Source organism: Drosophila persimilis, unplaced genomic scaffold (assembly GCF_003286085.1).
Source record: "Drosophila persimilis strain 14011-0111.01,24,50 unplaced genomic scaffold, DperRS2 tig00000000-arrow-pilon, whole genome shotgun sequence".
Lineage (NCBI taxonomy): Eukaryota > Metazoa > Arthropoda > Insecta > Diptera > Drosophilidae > Drosophila > Drosophila persimilis.
This window is the reverse complement of record NW_020825288.1, coordinates 27,744,293-27,755,898: the sequence shown is the minus strand read 5'-3', so window position 1 is coordinate 27,755,898 and position 11,606 is coordinate 27,744,293. Positions and strand designations below refer to the sequence as shown.

Sequence of the window (11,606 nt, the reverse complement as noted above, 5' to 3'; positions counted from 1 at the left end):
CTAATTGGTTTACACATAAATGTATTAATAAATATTTCAAGAAATATATTTTATTAAAAAAGAAAAATATTTAATTAGAATATGAAATATATTTAGATTAAATATTTTCATAATAATGTCAAAGTGGTTTTTAAATTTTTCACTTTTGGGACATATGTACATATATAATGGTACGAAGAAATATTAAAATTCAAGTGAAGCTATTCAGGACTCAGGGATTTTTCCTCTCCGTGTAATAACCAAGACATTCCCCATTCACCTCTGAGCAGTCATAACATCTAAAAACATCTCAATCCCCCAAAACAGACATCCCAAGAACAAATCTTATCCGAAGGCGACACCACATTGACATATGCACACACGATTAACAAGTGTTTAAATCACAATAAAACTTTAAATCCCCACAGATGAAGCAATAAAACCATATAAAAAGCCAACTTCAAGAAAAGAAAACCCAAAATAAACCAAACAACAAATCCCGAATTCGATCCCTGGGCCGGCGGTGGCATGCAAAAAACTTCCATATAGAAAAAAATCAAGAACTTACGCACCCAAAAATTGGTCAATAAAATCAACGACAAAACTTTTGTTTGGCCAAAGAAGAGTACAAAGGACACCCAGCCACAAAAGCCAAACGAAGATGCTCCGAAGAACAAAGCGAGGGATGGGACATGATATGGATGGAGATGAAGAGAAAAAAAGTTTTTTTGCGGGGCGTGTGCTCTGAACAAGTGGACAAAAAACATTCCCAGGGCAATAAAAATGACAACAGTTACAAAGTGGCAGTGGCAGTGGCGGTGGCAGCAGCAGCTACAAATACAAATACATAGGAGTATTACAAAAGCCAGAGCAGACAGAGAAACAGTCCAGAGGCACACACAGGCAGGGAGACAGACAGAGCAGTCGCACACTGAGACGGGGATTAAGCCAATTTAACAGATGCTTAAAGTCAGAACACTCGTAATCACATATTGGATTAACGCAGCCTAGTGTGAACCGCGAAGTGACTGACGTATGAAGCTGCGGCATGAGGCACAAGAGGCAGAGATATGAGCATCGCATCCAAAGTGAGTCACATTCAGGATGGGAATTGTCTGGGTGCGACTATCTGCGGATTGGGAAATACCCTGCAGAGTAAGTTTTGTCTTCTTATTTGGATAGAGGAACATGAAAGATGGAAGCTCTTAAGCTAAAGAGATCACAAAATACTTTCATACGGTCATTGTATCGAGAATTAACACATCTTTAGGATGATTTCGTTGAATACTGTGAAGCAGATGGACATGGATGGATCTGTTCATATTTCTAATCAAATTCATAACGTTTTCCACTCATAATTCTATTCTGTAGCGCATTCCTTCTTCGGTTAGACCCTAGCATAAAAACCTTCACCCAAAAAGTCTTCAAATTTATTTCGTTGACATATGCGGGCTACCGAATACGCGACTTCTCTTCTGACTTCTGCCGCCACCGCCATAAGCCCGCATTCTCCCTGCATTTATTTCACTTTTATTTTTTTTTTTTTTACTTTAAAATCGCGGCATAAATTCCCAAATATACGAGATATACTCGTACGAACGAGTATATCCGCACACAGCCGTGGTCTTGGCTCAGCAAATTTTTGGGTCTCTCTCCTTTTGGCTTTTTGCTTGTGTCCACAGCTACTTTGTCTTTGCCGTTTGCCTGCCTGCTGCCATGGGGCAAATCCTTTAGACGACGTCGCATGTTTGCCTTTTTTTGGCACTCTGCTTTTATATGATTTCATTTCATTTTTTTCTGCGTTGCGTTTACTTTGGGTTTGACTTTGCCCATTTGCGGCGTTTTGATATGTTACCCGGTAGCTCGCTCGGTGGACGTCTTCTCCGCCTTTTTTTTTTGTTTCCTTCTGGTGTTGGTTTGCTGCCTGCGGCTATGGCTGGGCAAGGACCCACGACCCGTACCGGTACCCAACTCCAATCTGCAATCCTCATACGTTTACTGCTGCTCGTAGCCCCCAAAATGAGCCACTTAAAGCGATGAGATTTTTGGCGTCTGACGGCGGCGTTTATCAAATAAATATCTTTGAAATATATAACAAATAATGAAATGCTGTCGAATGAGTCTCGGATTGGTGTTATTAATTGTGGGCAATTGATTTGATTTGTTTTGTGGGATGTTCTGCTACAAAGGACCACAGATAGAAACCCCATGCATCATCCTTAAAGATCATCTAATGTTATCGCATATGTAAGGACCACCCAGCAACCCAACATCATTAGCAGCAGTCTTTTTCCCCCTAGACATCTGTGGTCTGTGGGACAAATGAATTAATTGAAACATTACCTAAGCAAATGTTGAACGAACGAATGAAACCAACCCGAAATTTCTCAGGCTAATTGAATTTCCTTTTCGCTTCTGTTCACGTGTCCCTACCTTGTATATCCTTCGTGCTGCTGTTTGTAGAAAAATGGTTGACTCGCATTTTAAGTGTGGTTATTTTTTTTGTTGGGGCATTGTTGTTCTGTGTTTTCACGCATAAAAATTAAAGTCCCCAAGCTTGGGACTTCCCCTGCTGTTCATCTGCCTCTGCAACAATTGGCTTTTGTTGTAAATGTTGGCCATCATTAGTTGGCCGGCCTCAAACACGACATTGATGTGGCTTAATTATGCCAGAGATGATTCTGTCTGAGGCATAGAAGGAGCTTACAAGGGGGGACATTAGTACGAAGAGAAGTGTAACTGAGAAAATATATACATTTCTAGTTTAAATTACTGTTGAGCTCCCCCCATGGGCTCCGCCCATGTTCCCGCTTTAATTACATTCAGAACAGCTCGAAACTCTTAGTCGCATACGAGTACGAGAGTCAGATAATTCATTAAACCTCCAAAACTGGCAACAACAGCTTCATAAAGGTTTTGGCCAGCCGGGCCACACCCATCCCCCACGAAAGCGTTAATGATGGTAGACGATTGTGATTGCTAATGTCCCTGGAATGGTTAGATAGATGGCCAAGAGAAAGATAGAATGGAAGAATGAATGAGCAGGAGGCGTAAGGGAGGGCGGCATGGCTTTGCCTGGTTGACACTCGTCTCACAGAGTTCAAGTGGCTGCCCGGTGGCATCTCAATCTCTAGATTGACTAATGGAGAATGAGGACGACGTGTTGATTGATTGTTTTTCCATGTAAATCGTGGGACAAATTAATCAATGCTAATGACACTTTTCTCAAAAGCAACTTTGCCTTTGCTGCGTCAAACGGAAATGTCTAGCCAAAAAGATTGAGAGAGCGGAAAAAAGAAGAAACTAAATTGTCTACAAATTGCATTTTAAGCGGATTCATGGTCGTGGTGCGCAATGCAATTTTTCACCAAAGGATTTGGTGTCCTCTTTCTGCGAAGATAACCTTGATTTAGGTTTGTGTTGCTTTGCGTTAATTACCCATAAGATACTTATGCTCATTAAAACAAACATACAGATACGCATTCCGGCACTCTGGCCATTGCCAGTAGAAATTCTTTATCTTAATCATGATTTTATGCTAATGTGTCGCAGCGTCTTGTAGTAGCTGCAAGATTACAAGATACCAAACGGCGACAACTCAACTCTTACCAGCTGGAGAGCGTGTGTCCCACAGATACACCCAGTCGACGACTCTGAATGCATCTCAGACCCTCCACAATTATGGGGGAAACCGCGCGTCGGTTTACGCCCACTTGGCTACTATGTTTTTTGTGGGTCGTGCCAACCCTTTTGCAGTACCTTGACTTTGTTTTCCCATTCACCATTTAGCATATACCATTTACCATTTACCAGTTCCCTTCTTTCATTGTTGGTTTGTTAGTTTCTTAGCCATCCGCTGCATGTTTGGGGGTTGCTTTGTCCTGTGTGCGTTGCATTTTGAGTGTGGGCTCGACTCCAGCAGAACTACCAGTACAAGTACATCTATAATTACGTCACCTTGCCTTGTGGCAGTCATGGCCCGAAACACCCAACAACTTGGAAGGTAGAAAGGAGTGGGGGAATAAGGGCTTAAAGGTTTCTCTTTAAAGACACCCTCCGTTTGACCACAACTGAGAGCTGAAGATGCACTAGTTATATCTCCCACATGACTTGTCAATAAGCTGCTTTCTTCTAGAAGGGAAAATATTGCTCAAAAATTTATAAGCGGCTTCCCCGAGCCGAAAAAGGAACACTTTCGGGTTGGGTTGTGAGGACGCTGCCGGCCACAGGCAAAGTTTTTCCCAAAGTTGATTTATGTATATCTGGCACTGGAGTGCCTCTGATGTCGGCTGAAGAGATGGTACCACAAGTTGACACGTCTTGTGGTCAGGCCAAAAGATAATAACGAGAACGAGCATGGCACGGCACAGCACGGCACATGTGAGCTTTTCCTTTTCCACAATGGAAATGGCAGCCTTGGTGGGGCGCCGACAGTTATCAGTTTTATACCCGATACTCAAAATGAATATAGGGGTATATTAGATTTGTAGTATAAATGGATGTGTGTAACGTCCAGAAGGAATCGTTTCCGACCCCATAAAGTATATATATTCTTGATCAGCATCAATAGCCGAGTCGATTGAGACCTAAATCTTATTATTATTATTATAATTATTATATATGTACATTACATAATTATTATATTTGATTTTTATTGAATAATGATTATTTTTGATTTTTAATGAGTAATTATTATTTTTGATTTTTATTGTATAATTATTATTATAATTGTTATTCTTCAATAAAAATCAAAAATAAGAATTATTCAATAAATATCAAGAATAACAATTATAATAATAATTATTCAATAAATATCAAAATAATAATTATTCCATAAAATGGATTTTTTTTTTTTGTATAATTATTATTATAATTGTTATTCTTGATTTTTATGGAATTTTAATTATTATTTTGGATTCTTATGGTATAAGTATTATTTTTTGTTTTTATTGAATAATAATTATTTAATAATAATTATTTAATAATAAAAATCAAAAATAATAATTATACAATAAGAATCAAAAATAATGATTATACAATAAAAATGAGCCATGTCTGAGAATACGAGAAAACCAAAAACGCAGAATCGTAGAGAAAGGCTACATCTCCTAGACTGCATAAACCAGATCGTTTAATTTTTATAGCCCGAATCAAGAAAACAATTTCATTCTCTCTCGGCTTTGCCTATTGCAAAATGTGAGTTCTTAGATCTCAGAGACTATAAGAGCTAATGCAACCAAATTTGGTGTCCACACTCCTGTGATATCTAACCTTGACAAGTTTATTTCGAAATTTCGCCACACCCACTTCCGCCCCTGCAAAGGACGAGATCTGTGACATCCCCAGATCTCAGAGACTATTAAGGCTAGAATGTTCAATGTCAGCGCCGTCTGCCGGAGGAGAGCCATACTGACTAAGTATCGGGTATACAAATGTAAATGTAGAGTTGCGGTCTCCGCAGCAACTCACAACGTTCCCCCTCGCTTTTTCTGGGAAGTTGGCCTGGTTTTTGCTGATTTTCCACACTTGCTTGGGCCTGGTCCGTTGTCCTGCTATTGCTTCCCAGCAACAGCTGGCAGAGGCCAACTGTTTTTCCCTTTTTTTTATTATTAATATTTTTTCCGTTCCTATTTTGGTCACGTTTGATAAGCTCCAACTAATAATTCATGAATGGACACGCGCACGGGTCAAGCTGTTGCTGCTGTTGGATGATTTTTAAATATGATTCGAATGAGTTTATAAGTTTTCTTACTTATTTAAGGAGCAGAGCCGAACGTTTGTACACATCTGATGAAGGCGGTGGGGCAGTCAGTGCGTATCCTCCCTTGGGGGTGGTTTCACTTTAGCTTCGGATTGATTGATGTCTTTGCTGGCAAACGTCTCTCAGACAATCATTAGCTTCGGATTGTCGATTCCCTTACTCTTTGGGTTAGGTATATATATGTATATATGTATATCCTACCCTGTGTGCCACGCCCACCATTCGCACAGTGAGTGGCGTTGACAGCTTGCCAAATTGTCTGCTGAAATTCATCGTCGAAAGCTCCAGACATCGTCCCATGACCATGACGCATCATTAGCATCCATCCAATTGCGAGTATCTCTGCATCTATGCCTGTATCTGGACAGAGTTTGTGTTTGGATTTGCAATGAGATATTTAATTCAAATTTATCAGTGGTTGACGCATTTCTTAAGGCAGAATGTGTAGGAAGGTAAGATAACTATTTTCCAGACATACAATCCCGATTGGAGGCTAAGTAATATAATAATTGTATACCAATTGATTAAAGTTCGTTTTTCTTTCAAAGTGTTTCTTCCTTTTAGAGCGTCCACCATGGCCAGAAGAACAATGAAAACAACCAATATCAAATTCTTTAAGCACTTCGACTCCCACGTAGACGTATCGAATGGATTGGAAAGCCGAACATAATGCAAATTTCACAGTTTCAATTAAGCAACTTCGCCATCGATTACCGATCACTGGGAAAACATCGTTGTTCAAGTACAAATGGCCTTTAAAATTCTGTCCGGCTGTTGGACTATCCTGCTGATCTTGGGGTGCCACCATCTGGCACCCATTGCTGGTAGTTCCGTGACTGTGGGCCAGCACAATATCGATCAAATACTCGAGTCGACCGAATTGGTGCTGCTCAACTTTTACACGGACTGGTGCCCCTTTAGTATCCGATTGGCACCCATCTTCGAGGAGGCAGCCAGACAGATAAATAACACGTTCTGGGAGTCGGGGCGGGTGACGATAGGCAAGGTCAACTGCGACAAGGAGGAGAATGTGGCCCTCAAATTCGAAATCATTAAGTATCCCACACTAAAGATTTTACGCAATGGAATGGTTGTCAATAGTGAGTACCGCGGCCAGAGGTCAGTGGAGGCGTTCTACCAGTTCGTGGCACAGGAACTCGCCGATCCCATCAAGGAGTTCCGCACACTCGAAGAGCTGCATGACATCAATGACGACACCGGCTTGCTCATTGGCTACTTCATGGAGAAAAATAGCACGGAGTATGACAACTTTCGCAAGGTGGCGAACTTTTTGAAGAAGGAATGCCAGTTTCTAGCGGGCTTTGGCGAGGTGACGGAGGGTCTGCGTCCAGATGGACAGAATCTGATAATCTTTCGCGCCGACTCCACTCTTTCTAGCCACAGAGAGTACTACAGTGAGTATTCGGGGAATTTGAGTAGCTTTGATGACCTGATGGCCTGGACGGATGACAAGTGCATCCAACTGGTGCGGGAAATCACCTTCAACAATGCCGAGGAAATCACCGAGGAGGGTCTACCTTTCGTCATGCTATTCTACGACAAGAACAATCTTCAGCACGTGCAGGAGTTCAAGACTGTAGTGGAGACCAAATTATCGAATTCGTCTCTTGTAAACTATTTGACTGCCGATGGACAACTATTCCAGTACCCGCTCATGCATTTGGGGAAATCTGTGGCCGATCTGCCCGTTATAGCCATCGACTCGTTCCGCCACATGTATGTGTTCCCCCGCTACGAGGACATCCACAAGCCGGGCGTGCTGCAGGCATTCATCGACAGTCTGTTCAATGGGAAGCTGCACCATCAGCTCCACTACGGTCCCGAACCATCCACAGCGGTGTGGGAGAACGACACCAGCAAGGCTGACACTGTTCCAGCAGTGGTGCCCGAATCGCAGTTCAAACAGTTGCTGCCCTCCCCGCATCGCTATACATTACTCAACAGAACCAGAGATGAGTTGTAACTCTAAATAGAAATGTTAATTTCCGCAACCATTGAATATTAAAGATTTCCTAGGCTAGATCCCCAACAGCTGAGGCACAGAAGTGAAATATTTCAACAGCTCCTTTCTGGGGGCCAGAGAGCGGCATTCGAATGCCCGTTTCTGGCGGCTGTGACAAATCGAACACCCATCCGATATGGACATTGCTTCTCGGGCTCCAACTCTAGAGAGTCCGACGCGTGCCTTGATATCGATATTTCCAGGAAGCCCAAAGCAGAGGCAGTCCAGAATGGGAGTGGAATGGTCATTCCATTTGAATATTCCTGCCTCTGGCAGACGGATCGAACCATATAAATGCTAATAAACTCATTAGTCAAGCATTTTAGACTGAAATCTCAAATGCAGTGCGTTGCAATGCATTAAGGCAATGCTCGAATATCAGAGAATAAGCTAATTTTGTGGAAAAATGAGTTGTATAATTAGTACCGTTCTGTATTCCACTGTATTCTTGGATATCTTTGGTATGTTTCTGGCAAATCCTCGAGGGAGTGCACCATTCCGCACCACTCCTCTTATGGCATTGCCGCAGACCAAACACTTTTACTCCAATATTGTCATAATTAATAATATTTTTATGGTCTTATATATGTAGACAAACGTGCGTGACTCGAAGCGACTGGAGACTGAAGACTGAAGACTGAAGACTGGAGTCGAGTCAATGCAAGTCGCTCTGCAGCGTGCAGCTGCAGCTCTAATCAGCGTCAGGAGCGCGTGCCAGTCGCGTTGTCACCTGCACAATTATAGAATTTTCCATAGTCGGGCAATGCGCAGCCACCAAAATGGCAAGACTCCAAAAAGGTGCGCCACAACAGAGCGAGCAAGCTCTCTGTCCGCGCGAGAAGTGTCCGCCATAAATAACTGCCAATAAATGTCAACGTTTTTGGAGCATTAACATAACAGCTAAGCCGATTTCGTTGACAGGTGCTGTCTCTCTCTCTCTCTTTCTCTCTGTCTCTATCCTGAGGAGGAGCATCTTCCATCCATCCATCCAGCATCCATCCAGTGCCTTCTACCATCATTATTTCTGTGCACCCATCTTCTGCACAATTGAAATAATCGTCTTTTAATCGCCTACGCCTCGACGGACTGTCTGGGTCTCCAATTACCGCTTCAATCGTTAACTTCTGAGGCTGTCAGAGGGAGAGCGGGTTTTCGGATGGGATGGTTGGGTGCCAAGATCTCTAGTTGGAGAGGTCTTCAATGGATGCTGGATGCTGTGATGGTGATGCTCATCAGTGCAGATCGACAATTGCTGCCGCGGAGGAAGTCACGTGCGGAAGTTTTTCGGAAAACTTTCTCAGTTTTAATGGATCGTTGTTCTAAATTAGAGTGAAGAAAACTTCCGTTTATAATTTGGATGGAAAATTTCACTGGTTTTTTAAGGGTACTCGTATTAACCTAGTTTTATAGATTGTTCTGCCCATTTCCTATATCCCAAAAGCAGACACCATGTCTCTTCCGCAACACAAGCACATCCACAATCTGCAATTTCCAGCCTCTAAATGTGTGATATTTCAATTAAAATTTAACGGCGCAAGTCATTAAATGACAAGTACGGCTTGCACTGCAGAAGAGCGGTACTAGAGGGGTAGAGGGGCCAACAAGATGCCGCAAAAAGCTCAAATGTCAGAGCAGAACGACATTTGGACAGACGAACAATCGACAACGACAACAACCATTTGAGAGAGCTCAACATATTCAAAGTTGTGCACGAGCGGGATTCCAATTTCATTTTGTGCTGCTCGATGGCAAAAAAGCAAAAACCGTTTGCTCGTCCAACGTGCAACAAATAAAAAACACAAACAAAACGTTTTTGTTTAATTAAATTAACAAAATACGCGACGGATGAACAGCAGCAGAGCCGGAGTCAGAGGCAGAGGCATCGGCAGCCAGTGGAGGCGCAAAAACTCAGTTATTTTGCACGCAGGCCAACACGCCAACACGTGTTGCAAGGGCCAGCCGCCTGGCTAAGAGAGAGAGGCCTGCCTGCCACAAGGCGCGCTCTCTTAAGGCCAGAGGCTTGCTCACTCGCACCAACAAAAGCTCTTATGCAGTCTCGCTCGAGCCTCCATTGAAACGTCTGTCTCTCGCTCCCACTTTGGGGTAGCGCAGCCATACACCATAACCGTCTCACTCTTTGGCTGCCTTTACCCCGTTTTGGCCAATCAGGGGAAAGCGCCTCAATGCGCCATGCGCGCATACAACAAAAGGCGGAGTCCGGTTTCGGACCTTCAATGCAGTTGCCCCTCGCGTCCCACACTCCACTCATTTCAGTGCGGGACGGGACCCAGCCCTATAGCCTGCCCCTGCGCCATTGCCGCTTCTGCCGCTTCGTCTGGACTGTCTGTCAACCATTTGGCGTCCATGACCAACCATGACGGCTGCTCTCGGCCTGGCTATGGCTTTGGCTTTGGCTTCACTACGGCTGGCATTTTGACATTTCGCTCGGAGGCAATGAAGTCCATGGCGCCGCACAGTAGCATCTGCAACCGCCATGGCATCTGCAGCAGCATCACTTATCTGTCTGGCAGCGGTTTGAGGCGAGAAATATATATCTCATCATGCAACTGGAGTAGGATTTTGCATGGCATTGCGGTTGCAACTGATACATTTTGAATTTAAATGGATATTTTGGTGTTCACGTGCTTGTTTGAGTCGAGTAATTGCTTTTTGGAGAACGAATTTCCAGATATATGGTCCTAATAAAGCACAAATAAATGTTAAATATATTATTTCTTTGACCGCCAAGCATTTCCAAACATTTTAACAGAAGATATGTATCACTGATTAACTTTAAAAATTGAACATTTTTGACTCACACACAGAGTTGGCGATAAAAAATATAATTATTTTCACAAAAAACAAGGAATTACCACATTTGTTGAATCAAAAAAGTAAAGAAAAATATAGAAGTATAGAAGAGTACAGTGAAAATCCCTGAACCCCAAATAGTCAGACTTCGATTTTAATATTAATGCTATTATATATGTAGATATGCAGCCGAGAGAGTAAATATTAAAACGCAAGAGTTATCACTTACATTTTAACTTAAAAATTAAAATATTTTGATCTAAATACGGAAAATATACAGATGTATTTCATTTAAATATGAAATATATTTCGTAATTCACCAACTGAGAACGGCTGGGCCGATTTGGCTCAAATTTGTTTGCAGTGGTTTGTATTTGACGGAAGAAGGTTTTTACGAAAGAAAATTTTCAGAAAACACACCCGCAATCACCGCAATTACGCAATTTTAGCCGCAGGTTGCGAAGAGCTAATTGTCATAGTCGGAGATCAGTTCCAAACTCGCGGGAATATTCTCCATCGACGAAACAATCCCCTTTTATCCACAATGTGCGCCACAGCGAGATATGGCAGGGCCCGTAAGTAAAATATATATCTTTTTAAAAAGTTATTGCCGTATTAAAATGACATTCTAATATACATATATCATAATGTTAATAATAATGTATCTTATAATCACATAAGATACGGTAAAAAAGAGAAGGTGCTCGATTTATGATGAAAAGAATAATTTGGACGCAAAACTGCATTTCTCCCTGAAATTAGTGCAAGTATTCTTTGATGTTGTTTGAATTATTGCCGTTGGGGAAGGGGGAAAGAAAATGCAGTCAAAAATAAATCTATTCAATTAATAAAACGCATTTGATTACCATACCCATACTCACAGTCATGGCTTGCTCTTATCACATTCGAATCGCTTCAAATGTCTGCTCGTATGCAAATACCAAATGGCATTGATGACAGTGCAAACAAGGAAATTTTGTATGGCACTCAAGTAAATGAAAGCCCGCACGAAGAGCTCATAAAAAATACGAA

At 42.1% G+C, this 11,606-nt stretch overlaps 1 protein-coding gene and 2 long non-coding RNA genes across 3 annotated transcripts; 2 read left to right on the top strand and 1 right to left on the bottom strand.

The window, feature by feature from the left end:
* Positions 1 to 5,435: 5,435 nt before the first annotated feature.
* On the bottom strand, positions 5,436 to 6,196 carry LOC113567452. The gene is made up of 3 exons (XR_003409447.1): positions 5,942 to 6,196; positions 5,732 to 5,877; positions 5,436 to 5,680 (listed from the first exon to the last, which is right to left on the bottom strand). It is a non-coding gene; the product is annotated as an uncharacterized LOC113567452 (long non-coding RNA).
* A 292-nt stretch (positions 6,197 to 6,488) lies between these two features.
* LOC6594265 (endoplasmic reticulum resident protein 44) lies at positions 6,489 to 7,812 on the top strand. The gene has a single exon (XM_002019476.2). It carries the CDS (start codon positions 6,489 to 6,491, stop codon positions 7,722 to 7,724), a length of 1,236 nt encoding a protein of 411 aa, XP_002019512.1. The 3' UTR covers positions 7,725 to 7,812.
* A 377-nt stretch (positions 7,813 to 8,189) lies between these two features.
* On the top strand, positions 8,190 to 8,655 carry LOC113567470. The gene is made up of 2 exons (XR_003409455.1): positions 8,190 to 8,224; positions 8,356 to 8,655. It is a non-coding gene; the product is annotated as an uncharacterized LOC113567470 (long non-coding RNA).
* The last annotated feature ends 2,951 nt before the right edge of the window (positions 8,656 to 11,606 follow it).

Excerpts from the sequence above, each read along its gene's own strand:
- LOC6594265 (XM_002019476.2), top strand. The coding sequence starts at position 6,489 with ATGGCCTTTAAAATTCTGTCCGGCTGTTGGACTATCCTGCTGATCTTG.